General features: G+C 29.7%; 3 protein-coding genes across 11 annotated transcripts; 1 reads left to right on the top strand and 2 right to left on the bottom strand.

Moving 5' to 3' along the window:
* Positions 1 to 143: 143 nt before the first annotated feature.
* LOC105253338 (solute carrier family 26 member 10) lies at positions 144 to 8,016 on the bottom strand. 3 transcript variants are annotated; one of them, XM_025407501.1, is made up of 11 exons: positions 7,923 to 8,016; positions 7,281 to 7,504; positions 6,918 to 7,190; positions 5,601 to 5,782; positions 5,327 to 5,491; positions 3,821 to 3,925; positions 3,609 to 3,742; positions 2,452 to 2,614; positions 2,177 to 2,377; positions 1,853 to 2,101; positions 144 to 869 (listed from the first exon to the last, which is right to left on the bottom strand). In XM_025407501.1, exons 2-11 carry the CDS (start codon positions 7,381 to 7,383, stop codon positions 438 to 440), a joined length of 2,007 nt encoding a protein of 668 aa, XP_025263286.1. In that variant the 5' UTR covers positions 7,384 to 7,504; positions 7,923 to 8,016; the 3' UTR covers positions 144 to 437. The 3 variants fall into 3 exon arrangements, with proteins under 3 accessions (XP_025263286.1, XP_025263288.1, XP_025263287.1); XM_025407503.1 differs by lacking the exons at positions 7,281 to 7,504; positions 7,923 to 8,016 and having other exon boundaries at positions 145 to 869; positions 5,601 to 5,792; positions 6,918 to 7,105; XM_025407502.1 differs by lacking the exons at positions 7,281 to 7,504; positions 7,923 to 8,016 and having other exon boundaries at positions 145 to 869; positions 5,601 to 5,853; positions 6,918 to 7,101.
* A 29-nt stretch (positions 8,017 to 8,045) lies between these two features.
* Positions 8,046 to 11,542, top strand: LOC105253337 (jmjC domain-containing protein 7). The gene is made up of 4 exons (XM_011261299.3): positions 8,046 to 8,274; positions 10,065 to 10,547; positions 10,935 to 11,181; positions 11,260 to 11,542. The coding sequence occupies exons 1-4, from the start codon at positions 8,214 to 8,216 to the stop codon at positions 11,447 to 11,449; spliced, it is 981 nt and encodes a 326-aa protein (XP_011259601.1). The 5' UTR covers positions 8,046 to 8,213; the 3' UTR covers positions 11,450 to 11,542.
* A 266-nt stretch (positions 11,543 to 11,808) lies between these two features.
* On the bottom strand, positions 11,809 to 16,689 carry LOC105253339 (zinc finger protein 652-like). 7 transcript variants are annotated; one of them, XM_011261303.3, is made up of 7 exons: positions 16,396 to 16,689; positions 14,168 to 14,967; positions 13,618 to 13,824; positions 13,296 to 13,544; positions 12,933 to 13,198; positions 12,408 to 12,807; positions 11,809 to 12,223 (listed from the first exon to the last, which is right to left on the bottom strand). In XM_011261303.3, the coding sequence occupies exons 2-7, from the start codon at positions 14,942 to 14,944 to the stop codon at positions 11,960 to 11,962; spliced, it is 2,163 nt and encodes a 720-aa protein (XP_011259605.1). In that variant the 5' UTR covers positions 14,945 to 14,967; positions 16,396 to 16,689; the 3' UTR covers positions 11,809 to 11,959. The 7 variants fall into 7 exon arrangements, with proteins under 7 accessions (XP_011259605.1, XP_011259613.1, XP_025263343.1 ...); XM_011261311.3 differs by having other exon boundaries at positions 12,414 to 12,807; positions 16,396 to 16,687; XM_025407558.1 differs by lacking the exon at positions 16,396 to 16,689 and adding an exon at positions 15,945 to 16,337.
* Positions 16,690 to 18,186: the final 1,497 nt, after the last annotated feature.

Here is an 18,186-nt window from a genome sequence, read left to right on the forward strand (position 1 = left end):
ATATTTCTCTTTCCAATACATAACAATATTTATGACGTATATTACCAAATCTGATTTACAAAAATATATATGTATTAATGTTTTAGATCTGCAAAAAAATTAAGTATTACTGTAAGTACAAACAAATTAGATATAGAATATTTGTGAAGTACATTTGTATCACTTTGTGTTTTTATGCAACTTACATAATGCTGTTTTACACATTTTGTTGCATATTTTTTTTATTAAAAATTGGCACTGAGTAAAAAAAGATTTCTTTTTTTGTTACAATATTGTTTTGCAGGAAATATGTCACAAAGATACACAACATAAGACAGACAACGTAAAAAGCAATACTGCATGCATAATATAGCTGTACACTCCTCCATTATGTAGTTACATTGTTATCAAAAATATGTCCATATATTACATATGTATGACTGAAAAACCATTTTCCATTATCTTGAGGAAATCTCATTTCGAAAATAAGCAACGGCATCTTGTATAGTCGCGAAGATTTTCAGCGACATCTCGCCATATATGTATAAATCACATTTCTTTATTATTTCAAAGATGGGACTTGGACAATTGACAAAGTAAAATTTGATGTTCACTTGCGTAAATTCTTTGACAATCAAGTGCAACATCTGAACGCTACTGGGATCGATGTAACTCAACGCACTCATGTCCATGATTATGCATTGCAATTCAAGTCTACCTTCGGAATCATCCAGAAATTGATTTTCTTCAGTTAATTTTTTTCTATGCTTGATAATCTTTTGCGGACATACTCCTACGAGTTTATATATGATAGACCTAAAGTAATTGTTATTTGCAAAGTTTAGTGTACCGCAATAATGAAATATTTTTATTCCATGTATCTCCACCGCCTAAAATCAATATGTAAAATTCAGGGTTGGCATGTTTTAAACAATGTGTTTAAAACTGTTTGATTAAAACTTGTTTGTTTAAAACAGTGTCCATTCTTTTAAACATTTTTGTTTTAAAGTGTTTTAAACTGTTTAGAACCGTTTAAAATATCGCAAATAAAATATATGATTATTTGGAAAAGAAATTGTAAAAAAAAAATCAAAAACAAAAACTAACAGATGTGTATATTGCAAAAAAATTTTTGTTTTAGTGTTTTTAGTTTTTTATCTATATTTATATAACATATAAAGTATATAGTATATAATAAACATATTTATGTAAGATATAAAAATATAAATAATAAAATAAAAATGATAAGATGGGTATTATTTTAGCAGAATATTTATTTTTGGATATTAAATAACAATCAATACAATAAAGATTACTTAGAAGATATTGACTGATTTTACATTTTACATTTTAGCATTTTAAATTAATAGTACATAACTCATAGCAGGTCAGTAGTTCTAAAAAAAAGTTCTTTCAAAAAGAAGAATTGAGGTTTTTTTTTATTTTTATTTTATTTATAATTTATGTTGAGAGTTAAGCATGAGGTTACTTAATACGAATAGGAAAGGAACCAAAGTATTATATATTAAATATTATTAACTAGAACTTTTTTTCTCCAAAAATAAATATTCTGCTAAAATAATACCCTTCTTATCATTTTTATTTTATTATTTATATTTTTAATAGCGTTGTCAATTTTGGCAACGTTATTTACAGTTTAACGCTAGCAAAAAATTTAAATATTTACACAGATCAAAGCTATTAAGTGTTTTTTGCTTGTTGCATGTAAAACATGTTTTTTTTTACTTTACTTAAAAACACAAATAAAACAAAACATTGTTCTAAACAAAAAAAAAACAATGTTTTTGACAACCCTGGTAAAATTGATTAATATCTTATTTTTGTTGCGTTTATCTGTCTGATGAAAACTTACTGCTTTGTATCTATCCAAATCCAAATATAAATCCGTATGTGGTATGTGACCTAGCAAACATGCATAGGGTCGAATAGCTTGAAGCAGAATAATGACCAGTGACACGAGCAAACCCGCAAACAATCCAATGTCAATATTTATCAACGTCACAATTAGGAATGTTACGATCCAAATGATGGCATCAGTCTTGCTCAGTTTCCAAAATTTAACGAATTGATTAGCTTGTTGGAACATTCCCTTCAATGCTACCTGCATGAAGAAAGATCTTCAGATTATTTTTTTTTTTCTTAACGAGACATTATGATTTTGCGATTTTATACGTACAATTATTATGGAAGCCAACACGCATCTTGGTAATAATTCGAAAAACGGTCCAACCCACAAGAGTATAATAAGCAACAATAAGCAAGACACGATACTCGCTATTTGCGTACGTCCTCCGACAGTTTGTTGAATGAGAGATCTGCTTAAGGAGGCTGCTATTGGCATGCATGAGAAAAAAGAACCCATTACATTACTAAAGCCCTGAAATTGAAATTTGCTATTGATAATAAATACAAGTAATAAATATTATATTATTAAAATATAATAGGTCGCACCATTGCAAGAAGTTCCTGATTAGAATCTATTTCATAGTTAAGTTTCTGCGCGAATATCAATGCCATTGACATGGTAATAGTGTACGAAACCATGGTTATTGCGATGCTATCGATTGCTACCAAAGGCAATAATTCAAGACTCGGCACTTCTGGTTTAGGAAGCCTATTAAAAAATATTTATATACATATATAAATAATATACAGGGTGCGCTAAAAGTCTGGATACACCTAAGTATCTCACAAACGGTGCATTTTAGAAAAAAATGTTTCAGGCAAAAGTTGTTTGATTTCGAGGGAGCCATTAAGATGGTACCATTGGTTTTACCTTGAAGAGTCATTTGAAGATCACACGAAGGTCACTTCAATTTTTTAAAATGGAACACCCTATATATTTTTATATATTCTTGTAGCTCATCTCGAGATCTTTCCAAAACACTATAATAAGGTATTTCTTCATTGAATATTTTTCGAGTTATGAGGCTTGAAATAATTTCTTAATTTTACATAAACCATAAAATATCTAGTAAAATATTCATTTTTCAATTATCTTACCTTAATATTTTTATGTACAAAATAATGAGAGGAATCAATTGGTGTAAAGAAAACATACAGTTGTTTTTAAGAAAAAATATGGAATTTGCTATTAACAATTCCATATTTTTTCTTAAAAACAACTGTATGTTTTCCTTACACCAATTGATTCCTCTCATTATTTTGTACATAAAAGTATTAAGGTAAGATAATCGAAAAACGAATATTTTACTAGATATTTTATGGTTCATGTAAAATTAAGAAATTATTTCAAGCCTCATAACTCGAAAAGTATTCAATGAGGAAATATTTTATTATAGTGTTTTGGAAAGATCTCGAGATGAGCTATAAGAATATATAAAAATATATAGTGTTCCATTTAAAAAAATTGAAGTGACCTTCGTGTGATCTTCAAATGACTCTTCAAGGTAAAACCAATGGTACCATCTTATGGCTCCCTCGAAATCAAACAACTTTTGCCTGAAACATTTTTTTCTAAAATGCACCGTTTGTGAGATATTTAGGTATATCCAGACTTTTGGCGCACCCTGTATATGTATAATATAATTTTATATAGTATATCAGAATTTTAGTAAATAAATTTCAGTGATGAATTCATTCAGTACCCTATAGGAATATGTCCAACGGTTTCAATATTATAAGTCTTTGGTAAATCGCAATATCGAGAAACTAATGTCCCACCAATGACTGCAATGAGTTCAATAGGTATTGGCATACTGCATATTTTGCTCATCCTTGGCTAATTAAAAGTTATATCATTATATTGTCAATATTTTCAAATTAAAGTATCAAATTGATACACATAATACATATTTACCTTCAAGAACTCATTATTAAAAATAAGAATAACAATTGATACAATTGATACTATGGCTGCAGTTATATTGGTATTTTCTATTTCCTTAAATACATCTACAACGGTCTGAAATTTAAAGAAAATTTTTGTTCAAATGTTTTAATCTCAATAAATGAACCGTTTATTTTGAAAGTGATCTAAGTCCATTTATATTTAAATTAAGATATTTAAATTTGCGTTTCAATAAAATTAAAAATAATTGACAAATGGACTTAGGCCACTTTCAAAATAAACGGCTCAAATATACATTAATATAATTTATGTGTTCATTTATACACAAATATGACACACACACACACACATACACACACACACACACACACACACACACACACAGGGTGATTCATTTTAATGTTAACAGGCAAATATTTTAAAAAATATGCAAAATACGAAAAAATGTTTTAGACAAATTTGTATGATTTTAAGAGAGACATAAAATGGTATCATTAATTTGACCTTAAATAGTTACTTGAAAGTCATGTGAAGGTCACCCTCAATTTTTTTAAATGGAACTGCCTATTTTTTATTACATATATAATATTCTTGCTTATCTCGAAAGCTTTCCAAAACATTATAATTTAGTTAGTTTGCATTAAGTACTTTCCGAGTGAACATGTAATTTGCAAGTAACAATTACATATTTTTTCTTAAAAATAACTATTTTCTTTACAATTAATTCCTCTCATTATTTTGTACATAAAAGTATTAAGGTAAGATAATCGAAAAATGAATATTTCACAAGATATTTTACGGTTTATGTAAAATTATGAAACGATTTCTCATAACTCGGAAAGTACTTAATGAAAACTAACTTAATTATAGTGTTTTGGAAAGCTCCCGAGATAAGCCACAAGAATATGAAATAAAAAATAGGCAGTTCCATTTAAAAAATTGAGGGTGACCTTCAAGTAACCATTTAAGATCAAATTAATAACACACACACACATATATATACATACATACATACATACACACATACAGGGTGATTCATTTTAATCTTAACAGCCAAATATTTAGAAAAATATGCGAGATACGAAAAAATGTTTTAGACAAAAGTTGTATGGTTTTAAGAGAGACATAAGATGGTGACAATGATTTGACCTTGGATAGTCGTTTTGAAGGTCGCGAAAGTTACCTTTAATTTTTCAAATGAAATCCCTTATTTTTCACTACACAATCTTGTAGCTTATCTCGAGAGCTTTCCAAAACATTATAATTAAATGTTTTTTCGTACTTTTCGAATTATGAAGCTTGAAATTCTTAATTTTACATAAACCGTAAAATATATCTAATAAAATATTCATTTTTCGACTATCTCATCTTAATATTTTTATGCACAAAATAATGTGAGGAATCAATTGGTGTAAAAAAAACAGTTAAAGTTTAAAAAAAAAAAATGTAATTGTTAATTGTAAATTACATATTTTTTTCTTAAAAACTGTATATATAATTTTTATATCTACTTACAAAAATTAGCTTAAAATATCCTTTTTGCTTTGGTAGTTTTAAACCAAGAAGATCCTTGATTTGAGAGATAAAAACGTAAACGGCAGCTGCTGTCGTAAAGCTATTTACTAAAGTTTCACTCAGCAAAGTTGTTACAATGCCTAATCGGAATGTACACATTATTATCTACAACATAAGAGAAATCTACATTATTATCTACAACATAAGAGAAATCTTCATTTTTCATTATCTATTTGATTAAATTATATTTTGAAAAATAATATGTAATATTTACCTGATATATTCCAACCATTAATGTCACAGCTGTTGCCACTTGCATGGATGTATACGTATATGTAACATCTTCGAGATTTTCAGAAAGAGAGTCCGAAAAATTCGCTGATGTATAATCCATGACTGGATGTGAGTAATATGTTACTACCTTACCGGTCATTAGACAAACCACGGCAAAAGTTCCTGATGAATGCTAAGAATGTTTGATTGTTCAAGGTTGTTGAATAAGTTAAAGTGTATTATTTCTAATTGTTCTGTAATGGAAGTAACCAGATATGCAATAACGCTCGAAAGTTAATGCATATAAAAGCATCATATCGTAAACTATAAAAGCATCATATCTATGCAATTCTGTTGCATGTTAATATATTTTAATAAAATTTTTAAAATTATGAATTTTATATCTTAATTATACAGAGTGTCCCAAAAGTCCCGGACCGGTTGAATATTTCATAAACTATGCACTTTAGAAAGAAATGTTTCAGACAAAAGTTGTATGACTTGAAGAGGGCCATCAGATAGTGGCAATGATTTGACCTTGGAGAGTCATTTGAAGGTGACGTAAAGGTAACCTTCAATTTCTTAAATGGAACTCCCAATTTTTTATTACATATTCGTGTAGCTTATCTCGAGAGCTTTCCAAAACACTATAATAAAGTATTTCTTCATTGAGTACTTTTCGAGTTATGAGGCTTGAAATCATTTCATAATTTTGCATAAACCGTAAAATATCTAGTAAAATATTCATTTTTCGATTATCTTACCTTAATACTTTTATGTACAAAATAATGAGAGGAATTAATTGTAAAGAAAATACATAGTTATTTTTAAGAAAAAATATGTAATTTGCAATTAACAATTACATATTTTTTTTTTTAAACAACTATGTGTTTTCTTTACACCAATTGATTCCTCCCATTATTTTGTACATAAAAGTATTAAGGTAAGATAATCGAAAAATGAATATTTTACTAGATATTTTACGGTTTATGCAAAATTATGAAATGATTTCAAGCCTCATAACTCGAAAAGTACTCAATGAAGAAATACTTTATTATAGTGTTTTGGATAGCTCTCGAGATAAGCTACACGAATATGTAATAAAAAATAGGGAGTACCATTTAAGAAATTGACGGTGATCTTCACGTGACTTTCAAATGACTCTCCCATGTCAAATCATTGCTACTATCTGATGGCCCCCTTCAAGCCATACAACTTTTGTCTGAAACATTTCTTTCTAAAGTGCATAGTTTATGAAATATTCGATCGGTCCAGGACTTTTGGGACACTCTGTATAGTTTATCTATACTTTTCTTACCTATAGATACATGTTTGGATGTACCAAAAAGAAAATATATTAAGACAGGAAAGAAGGCCATGTATATGCCAACCACTGGTGGTAGGTTTCCCAAAAGTGCATATGCCATACCTTGCGGTATATGCATAATTGCCACTGTTAGACCAGAAATAATATCAGACAATATGTTTTCTCTCCAATTATACTTGCTAAGCCATTTCACTGCTGGTACTGTCGACATTATACAAGCTCGCCAATCTTTCGATCTGATGATATTTATCGCATTTTGCATCACTACAGAGAAATAAAACTTGTACTTCAAGATTTATTAAGCAGTATAGAAAATATTACTTTTTGTTAGTTTATTAAGTTATAAATACTTACAAAATGATTTTGGCTTCTCATAATTGTAATTTTGATTCAATGCCTCGTGTTCATAAAGAGGTCTCTCTAAATTTATTTGTAACAATGCATCACGCTTGTCCATGATTGCAGTCCGTAACTATTAAGTACTCTCACTCTTAAGAATTGTTTATATAAGAATTTTTAGTATAAAGAATGATGATGAAACTTGTTAGAATTCTTATTTTATCTAGACATCTATATATCTGTAATCATAAAAGATTATATCTATACGTAACTGATATTATATCTTAGCTGTTAAATAGTTAAAACATCATAATTATGTAACATCTTGACTATAATTTTTTTCCATTGTCATGTATTAAACTTGCAATAAATCAGTTAACATACACATTTATACAATATTTAGAAATAAACTTTATTAAAAAATTTATTATACATATGCAACTGCAAAAAAATGTCGTATATTAATGTAACGTGAGTGACAAAAATATATTCGACTTTTTCTCTAGTTATAATTAAAAAAAAAACTTGTATAATTAATAATTATGAAAACTTATATTAATAATTATAAGTCTTCTCTCATTATTATAAACTTTTTTATAATTTTATCTCATTACTGTTACATATATATTAAAAGTGAAAGAGAAAGAATAAACTTACCTAATAAAATATATTCAGTCTCTCTCATGTCATTGGCAGATAGATACTGAGATTCTTCGGATAGCACGTGATTAATAATCACCAGGCCATGTTCATTAGTCATATGTATGTACAATTGATTGGTTATACGTATATATAGATATAAAAATTTAAATCTCTTAATCTGTTCCGTAACGAACATCTGTTCCGTATCTGTGCCTGCGTCTGTTGATTTGACTGATGATACCAACGTGACGTGATGTGACGTGTGACATTTACTATATATACGTTTTTTTTTTAACTTGACGAAGAATGTCAGATGCTGAAGCCAGAATCCAAAGGGCATATCATGTCTTGTCACAAGAGGCGAGAGGTTTGTTACCCATTTTTGAAATCTATATATCAGTTAACCTCACATGCAATTGCTTACAGAAAATAAATAATTGACGTCCTGTTAGAAAGCCGTATCAACAAATGAATAGGAAATGTACTACTAATCCACACATAGTTTTGTAATTTTTATTTTGTTTATATATTACATAAAAAATATAAAATATTATATAGTATGTAAAAATGTCAAAATATAATTATTAATTATTGATATACTTACATGTGGAATTAATGTGCAATTAATATTAACGCAATTAAATACTCCTTTTTTATTCAATTGAAAAAAAATATTTTAAATAATATATATGTGAAAAAACAGCTATGTATAAAATGGTTTGTAATATGTATATGTGCATAAATTATATTTTATATATATATATATATATATATATATATATATATATATATATACAGGGTGGACTAAAAGTCTGGATACAGTCGAATATCTCGTATAGAATGCATTTTAGAACAAAATGCTTTAGACAAAAGTTGTAAGGATTAAAAAGATGTATTTAACTGTAATATCCATTTGACATTGAGATATTTTTTCTTCAAAGTAACTATATGTTTTCTTTACACCAACTGATTCTTCTCATTATTTTGTACATAAAAGTATTAAGGTAAAATAATCGAAATGAATATTTTACAAGATATTTCACGGTTTATGTAAAATTAAGAAATTACTTCAAGCCTCATAACTCAAAAAGTGCTCGAGGGAAAAATATTTTATTATAGTGTTTTGGAAAGCTTTCGAGGTAAGCTACAAGAATATGCAATGAAAAATAGGGGGTTCCATTTAAAAAATTCAAGTTGAATTTGCTCTGACCTTGGCGACGCCACTCAATGTCAAATGGATATTACAGTTAAATACATCTTTTTAATCCTTACAACTTTTGTTTAAAGCATTTTGTTCTAAAATACATAATATCCATTTGACATTGAGTGGCGTCGCCAAGGTCAGGGCAAGTTCAACTTGAATTTTTTAAATTATATATATATATATATATATATATATATATATATATATACAAGGTGGGCCATTTAAATGATCCACTCAAATATCTCTTAGGGAAAGCCTGCAATCAAAAAATGACGTCAGGAAAAGTTGTATGACTTGAAGAGGGCCATCAGATAGTGGCAATGATTTGACCTTGGAGAGTCATTTGAAGATGACGTAATAACTATAGTTATTTTTAAGAAAAAATATGTAATTTGCAATTAACAATTACATATTTTTTCTTTGAAACAACTATGTGTTTTTTTTACACCAATTGATTTCTCTCATTATTTTGTACATAAAAGTATTAAAACAAGATAATCGAAAAATGAATATTTTACTAAATATTTTACGGTTTATACAAAATTAAGAAATTATTTCAAGCCTCATAACTCGAAAAGTACTCAATGAAGAAATACTTTATTATAGTGTTTTGGAAAGCTCTCGAGATAAGCTACACGAATATGTAATAAAAAATTGGGAGTTCCATTTAAGAAATTGAAGGTTACCTTTACGTCATCTTCAAATGACTCTCCAAGGTCAAATCATTGCCACTATCTGATGGCCCCCTTCAAGCCATACAACTTTTACTGAGGTCATTTTTTGATTGCAGGCTTTCCCTAAGAGATATTTGAGTGGATCACTTAAAATGGCCCACCCTGTATATATATATATATATATATATATATATATATATATATATATATAAAATATTATTTAAAATGTACATTTAATCCTATAATATTAATAATCTGTGTGGTTTTATTTTTTTCTAGAATTGTATTTGCAAAATAAAGTTGCAGAAATAAATTGCACAAAAATTACACCTCTTACTTTCTACCGAGAATATGTCTCAAAAAATATACCATTGATAATAAAAGGAGCAATAAAACACTGGCCTGCTATAAGCAAATGGTCCATACCATACCTTCATAAAGTATTTGGCGATGAAAATGTTTCAGTCGCTGTAACGCCAAATGGTTACGCAGATGCAATAGCTAGAAAAGATGACACTAAGGAGGAGTTTTTTGTAATGCCTGAAGAACGTTTACTCACAATGTCCGAGTTTCTCAATACATTAGAAAATGCAAAGAAAGACAGTGTATTTTATATACAGAAACAAAATTCAAATTTTATAAATAGTTTTCATAAATTATGGTCAGATGCAGAAATTGAAATATCATGGGCCACCCAAGCATTTGGAAAGCAACCTGATGCTGTAAACTTTTGGATGGGAGATGAAAGAGCTGTAACTTCCAGTAAAGTTTTATTTGACTTGATAACATTTTGGAAAAGTATCTTAATATCTCAAATTTAAAAAAAAATTGTTACAAGATTGTTAGTTGCATTTTATTTTTATAACATTTTATGTTAATATCTTAATATCTCAAATTTAAAAAAAAATTGTTACAAGATTGTTAGTTGCATTTTATTTTTATAACATTTTATGTTATAACAATAAAATGCATCTAACAATCTTGTAACAATTTTTTTTTAAATTTGAGATATTAAGATATTATGACAAATTTTATATACTATCCACATCATATTTTTTACAAGTCTATATATATTTATTATCTATATGTTTAATTCTAAAAGAACTGAAAAAATTCACATACTAAAGTACTTTATTAATTTATATATAGTGCATAAGGATCCTTATGAAAATATATATTGCGTTGTATCTGGTGAAAAGAATTTTATTTTACATCCTCCCACGGATTTACCATGGATTCCATATAGAGATTATCCATCCGCTGTTTACAAAGAATATGAACGTGGAAGATGGATTATTGAACCGATAGCTAATGAAATGTCTAATTTAGGACAAACTGCCAATTCGACATCGATACCATGGATATGTATAGATCCTTTAAATCCAGATTATAAAAAGTTTAGTATGAATACAGCATACAATTTTCCTTTTTAGACATTTATTTATGAGAATAAGACTAAAACATTTATTTTTAGATATCCAGAATATCATAATACACATACTTTGAAAGTAACACTGAAAGCTGGAGATGTACTATATTTACCATCTTTATGGTTTCATCATGTGAGACAATCACATGCTTGTATATCCATCAATTATTGGTACGATATGGAATTCGATATTAAATATGCATATTTTAAAACACTTGAGACGTTGTGCAAATAAACAAGTTTGTAGTTAAGGCACACTTTAAACATTTGTATATAAACTGTGCTATTTTATTTTAAAATCAGCAGTGCATGCAAGAGACTAAAGAAAAATTATATATATATATATATATATATATATATATATATGTGTGTGTGTGTGTGTGTGTGTGTGTGTATCCACTGTACACATACTATTTCATACTAATTATGTACTGATCGTGACATCATGTATATTTTTTAATTAATATGTGTGTATATATTATATATATATATATATTTAAATATATATATATATATATATATATATATATTTAATATATATATAATATATATTTAATATATATATATATATACATGTATGAATTTATGTATATGTCAATAATATTTATTAAATTAAATGCACATCTGTATCACTTGTGCCATGATACAAAGAAATTGCTAATTCTTATGAAGAGTTATTACATTTATAGAATAATATTATGACTGCTCTTTATGAAACTCTCAAGAGACTACGAGAAAATTTAAGTCAGGCCGTTTCATCATTATTTTCGGAAATTAAATGATATTTACGTCTTGTACCATATGTAGAGTGCTGAGTTTCATACATCTTTCGATTTTCTAAATATTTTCGATAATTATTCTCACGCTTCCTTCTTTGCTCTTCTGCTTGCTGTCTCAATTTTTCAGGATTCATATGAGTAGTCACCATATGTCTCGTCAATGAACTCATGAATTTATATGTGATACCACATACGTCGCAAGAGAGTATTTCCTCATTTCCTCCTTGTTGCTGTACATAAGAGAAAGATAATTCTTATAATTCTTTAATTTGTGACAAAAATAATTTGCAAAAATGGAAATAAGTACAAAATGTCAAAATAAATCAAATTACAACAATCAAATTATATTTGTAATTTTTTTCTATATATTAAAGAGAATATTATAAAAAGTATAATATATTAAAATAATCTTACACGTACTTGCTGATGTACCATCATGTGTCTTTGCAAGTTATTCAATCTGTTAAACTCACGACCGCATACTTCACAATCGAATTTCTTATCAGGATCGTGATATTTTTTGTGCATACTCAAGTCAGTTGCATGATTAAAGGTTTTTTGACATATGTCACACGTATATTTGCGCTGTTCATTAGGCATGTGTGATTCTTCGTGTTTCGCTAAACTAGTCTTGTCCATGAACCGGCGACCGCAGTAGATGCAAGGAAGCGGTCGCGATTGCGAATTGTGTAGCGTCAAATGACGACGTAATGCTGTAGAAGTAGGAAAGTTTTTATGACATTCTAGGCATTGAAACGGTCGATCGCCGGTGTGCGTCTTTCTATGGCGAGCTAAAGAAGTCTGATCTGGATACCTGGCAGAAAAATAAAAAATTTAATATAAATAAAATTTTTTTTGCACATTAAAAATTGTTTGTTAAAAAAAATTAAATTTTTTATTCAACTTGTATTTAAAATGTAAGTTTTAAAATTCGCTTACCTCTTAGGACACAAATCGCAAGGAAAGTTTCTTGTAGTTATATCTTCCTCGCGAGCATGTTTTAATCTATTATGTCTGAGTAATTGACAGGATGTTTTAAAACTTTTGTTACAGATGTCACATTTTAAATTATCCGTTGTCGGTATAATGACTTGAGTTCTCTTTTGTCCATTTTCATCCTCCGATATTATCAAGGAAATGGTTACGGTATTGTCTTCATTATCAAAATCTTGAAGCGATGTCGGTGATACGGTATTACTGGTTGTCTAGTAAATTTTGTAAATGTAATTAAATTTGTAAGCATAAAGTGAAATGAAAATTTCTCCTTAATATGAAATCTATCAACATATATTAGATCCATACCTGTTTATTAGAAACAGGTTTAGATTCTGACTCAGGCAAACTTATGTAACTATCATCTTCAATTGTCTCATTGTTTTGTTGAGATTTCGATTGCAATGATTGCAATGATTCTTTATTATTAGTATGATCGTCACTGGTTTCAGCAATCGCATAATTTCCGTCCTCGGTCAAATACACTGGCTGCAAAACTCCGCTAGCATCTTTAAAGTACAATTGACCATCCTCGTCCTCATGTAAAAATATCTGATCCTATGCAAAAATAAAAATATTTATGATACATTTGTTCATAACATTTGGTTCACTTTTTAACAAGAGATGTTACTTGAGAATTGTCTTCTTCCTGATTTTGATTAGATTCGGGATTTGCTGGTTCCCAAGACATTTGTTCGTCTTGCTCTATTGTTGCATTATCATACTGATATTGCTCATTGTCGTCAATAGCTTGTGCTACATATAATGTTTCCATATTATCCCCTTCATAGTAAATGGTACCCTCGACCGGTATAGTGTTCTCTTCGAGTCGTTCCATCTAAGATAACACAATCATTACAACAATATTAAAAGATTATATTTCTTTGTATTCTTATATTTTTTTTCTCGTCTACATCTCTTCAGAGGGATAAAGAGGGGTTTATAGAATTTTCAAAAATGAAAATCTATATCTTGGTAAATGCACTAAGTAAAATATATATTGTGCACGTTTAAATTTTCGCGAATAATTTAAAAAAAATTTATGCACTATCAGTGATTATGCACCGCAGTGACTCTTAATTGCTAGTTCAGTTTAGTTATCATGTTGTTAAAATACATAAAGAGCTTTATTCTTTAATTTATTATATTTCTTTGTATTAATATTTCAAAAATATACTTACTTTGACATAATGTGCATCATTGAGCTTTTCTTGTTGTTGCTTAGACGAGTCTTGTTTCTTTGTACCAAGCACAGTGTACAATAAATTATTCTCTACATTTTTCACTATCTCATGAGTTGTCTCGCTATCATCATTAATATTATTTATATCATTTCCGATACCGTTGTCTGTTCGAGATTTATCCGATCTTTTCATGGGATCCGCATGAATTCTTAAATCTATTTTGTTTGATTGTAATGAAACAGTTTGATTATTTACGTGTTTGTTATCAACCTGTAAAGGATCTGTACTATTGCCCACTAATTCAGAAGTATTATCCAATTCATCAATACGTTCCAGTTCTTCATCTTGCCAGTCTTCATCGACATCATAATTAATAACTTGTTTATTAATAGTCTTCCGTGTACTATTAATATCTTTGGCAGAGTCCTTCTTATCTTGTAAAGCAAACACTGAATTCTCCTCGTCAAAGCTATAAAGTTCTAGATGTTTCTTAGATTCTTCATCATTTTTCTCTGTTTTCTCAACTATACTATCCTTTGTATCCACTGACTTATCTTTATCCTCCGACAAAGATACATCACCATCTGGAGTAGTCTCATCACATTCTTCAATTTCCTCAATTATTTCTATAATTTCCTCTATTTCTGCCTCTTCAGAATCCTCAGTTGCTTCAAAAATAATATCTTCCTCTGTGACGCTTCCAGCTTTCAGCACCTCCATAACATCTCTATTATCCATAACTAAGCTCTCCAATATTTCTGATGATACCTCCATTCTTAGATCATTTATACAGATATCTAAAAAATAAACATTATATATGTATATGTGTGTGTGTGTGTATATATATATATACACATGGTGTCCCGAAACTCATAATCAATCTTTCAAAGACAGATTCCTGAGATCATCTGAAGACGATTTTTCCTCAACAAAAATGTCGAGGCACTAATAATTTTCGAATTATAAGTGATTGGAAATAAGGGGTTTTTCGTAAACTAAGCTTTGTAGAAATAAAATATTAACAAAACCACATTTTTCAATTAATTTTAAATACAGTTTACTTTAGTTAAGTTTTAATTTAAGACTTAATTGTCTAATCGTAATTGTAATCTTAAAGATATATGATGACAAAAATCAGGAACATGCAAAAAATGATGATCTTCATCGACATTTTCGCTGAGGAAAAATCGTCTCCAAATGATCCCAGGAATCTGTTTTTAAAAGATTGATTATGATTGAGTTTTGGGACATCCTATATATATATATATATACACACACATAAATATATATATATATATATATATACACATAAATATATATATATGAATAAGTATATAACAATGAGTGAAAATTAATAGGTACAAATTTTAGTATTAATGAATTATTATATATATATATATATATATATATATATATAAAATAATTATATATATAATAATAATTATATATATAATTATTATATATATATATATATATATATATATATATATAATAATTCATTAATACTGAAATTTGTACCTATTAATTTTCACTGTTATATACTTATCCATATTAAGTTTTTATTTTATCAAAATGTGTATATATATATATATATATATATATATATATATATATAATATATTTTGATAAAATAAAAATTTAATATGGATAAGTATATAAACAGTGGGTGAAAATTAATAGGTGCAAATTTCAGTATGAATGAATTATTATACTGGCTAAGGAATAGCGTAGGTACGTCTTTACAACGGATACTTGTACGGAAATGTTCACTTGCGGCCAAATTCAAGGCGTCGTGAAAGGAGCGCGGACGCGAAATATTCCAAAATATTCAAAGAAAACGACACGTCGCAACACGACGAAGGTCGGGTTTTCGCGGCTTGCGCATCATGTCGAGATATGTCGGCCAGTAGAAGACTGGCAGAAAGCAAGTCCTCGCGAAACGTTCGGCTTCCCCTTGTTGTCAGAGCGCGTCGAAAAAAGCATTCACGATGGACTTATATTTTGACACTTTGCACGACGCGATCGTCCCCGCGCGAGGCCTCGCTCACCAGTCGGTACGGTAAAATTCCGTAAATTTATCAACGGATAGCAATATGGCCAACAGCACAGAGGGGAGAGCGTTTATCGTCACGCGGAATGCGAAGCGAGCTACGAGTGAAAGCACGCGCGCGCGCGCGCGATCCGATATCCAATTATTCTCGCTCGTCATCGATCAGCGTACCTACCGTAATTTCGCGAGATTGCAGCGGCGCGCGTGTAAATACGCGAAATAAGATTTGGCCAAGTGCTCGGTCGATACGCCAATTGCTCGGAGTCCCCTGTTCTGTCTTCTCCACCAGGCGAGCGACGCCAAGCCCGCGCTCGAGTGGCCCTTGTGCGCACGCGCAACCGGAAAAGCTTAGCTATATAGGTTCCGAATTTATTGTCGGTACTGAAAATCTATAGTTCATCTCACGTATACTATAGATTTTCAGCACTGACAGTAAATTCGGAACACGACCATACTGTGGACTCTTGATCCACAATCTTGGCTGCGTTCGGAAACATCACCCGAATGATGGCCCCGGGTATCATTTTATCCTTGTTGTTCATCGAATGTTAAACAAGGATAAAATGATATTCCTAGTACACTCGGATGATGTTTCCGAACGCAGCCCTTGGGGTACTTTCCGATTCACGCATGATGCGCATGAAGCGACAGAAAATATATAATTCATGTCACGCATATTAAGGCCATTCTACAATGACCGTAGCATAAGATTGTAAGGCGTAAGACTCAAGAAATTGACCAATCACAGTCGAATATTCTCTTAATACTTGACTGTGATTGGTCAATTTCTTGAATCTTACGCCTTACAATCTTATGCTACGGCCATTGTAGAATGGTCTTTAAGCGGCCTTTTCATTGACACTAGAAACCAGCGGCTATTGTAGCGCTACATAAGCGTGTTTTACATTATTAAAGTACGTTATAGTACCCAAACAGCACACATGTCCAAGAACCATCTAAAAAACGACTTAAAAACATCTTAAAGTCCTCTAGACATCTTTAAGACATCTTTTAGCCTTTTTGTGTTGTCTGGATAGCGCTATAAAAGTACGTTTCAGGACTTTCTGCTACAATTGTAGCGGTCGCCATTTTTTTCTGCTACAATTGTAGCAAAAAAGCTGTAGCGCTATTGTAGTGATGCGACCCCGAAACACACTCATTGCACCTTTACACGTCGTCTACAATGGCAATAAGATTAATGGATTAAAGCTGTAACTTAAGGAATTGACCAATCACAATCAAGCATTAAGAAAATACTCGACTGTGATTGGTCAATTTATTGAGTTACTCGGATTAACTGGATTGTGGAACTGGGCCTGAGTCCTGATTGGTCCATTCACTACTTAAACTCGGATTAACTGGATTGTAGAACTGGGCCTTAATAGATTAAAGATGTAACTTAAGGAATTGACCAATCACAGTCAAGCATTAAGAGAATACTCGATTGTGATTGGTCAATTTATAGAGTTACAGCTTTAATTCATTAATCCTACTGTCATTGTAGACGCTAAAGATCATTCTACAATGGCCGTAGCATAAGATTGTAAGGCGTAAGACTCAAGAAATTGACCAATCACAATCAAGTATTAAGAGAATACTCGACTATGATTGGTCAATTTCTTGAGTCTTATGCCTTACAATCTTATGCTACAGCCATTGTAGAATGGCCTTAAAGCAAGATAATGGACCAAGGGTAAAGCAGGATCTACATTGATCGTATCGTAACGTCGTAAGTCGTAGGCAAATTGACCAATCATGGTTGATCATTTTTGAAATAATCGACTATGGTTGGTCAATTTGCTTACGACTTGCGACGTCACGATACGACCAATGTAGATCCGGCTTAATAGATTCGCATGATATCGCAATGAATAGGGAAATTAATCGATGAAAAATATTAAAATTAAACTCATGTATTTTAGTCATTATGTATTATATATTCGAATTTTTATATACGTATATATGT

The sequence above is a fragment of the Camponotus floridanus genome, unplaced genomic scaffold, assembly GCF_003227725.1.
Source record: "Camponotus floridanus strain SB8 unplaced genomic scaffold, Cflo_v7.5 scaffold18, whole genome shotgun sequence".
In the NCBI taxonomy this organism is placed as follows: Eukaryota; Metazoa; Arthropoda; class Insecta; order Hymenoptera; family Formicidae; genus Camponotus; species Camponotus floridanus.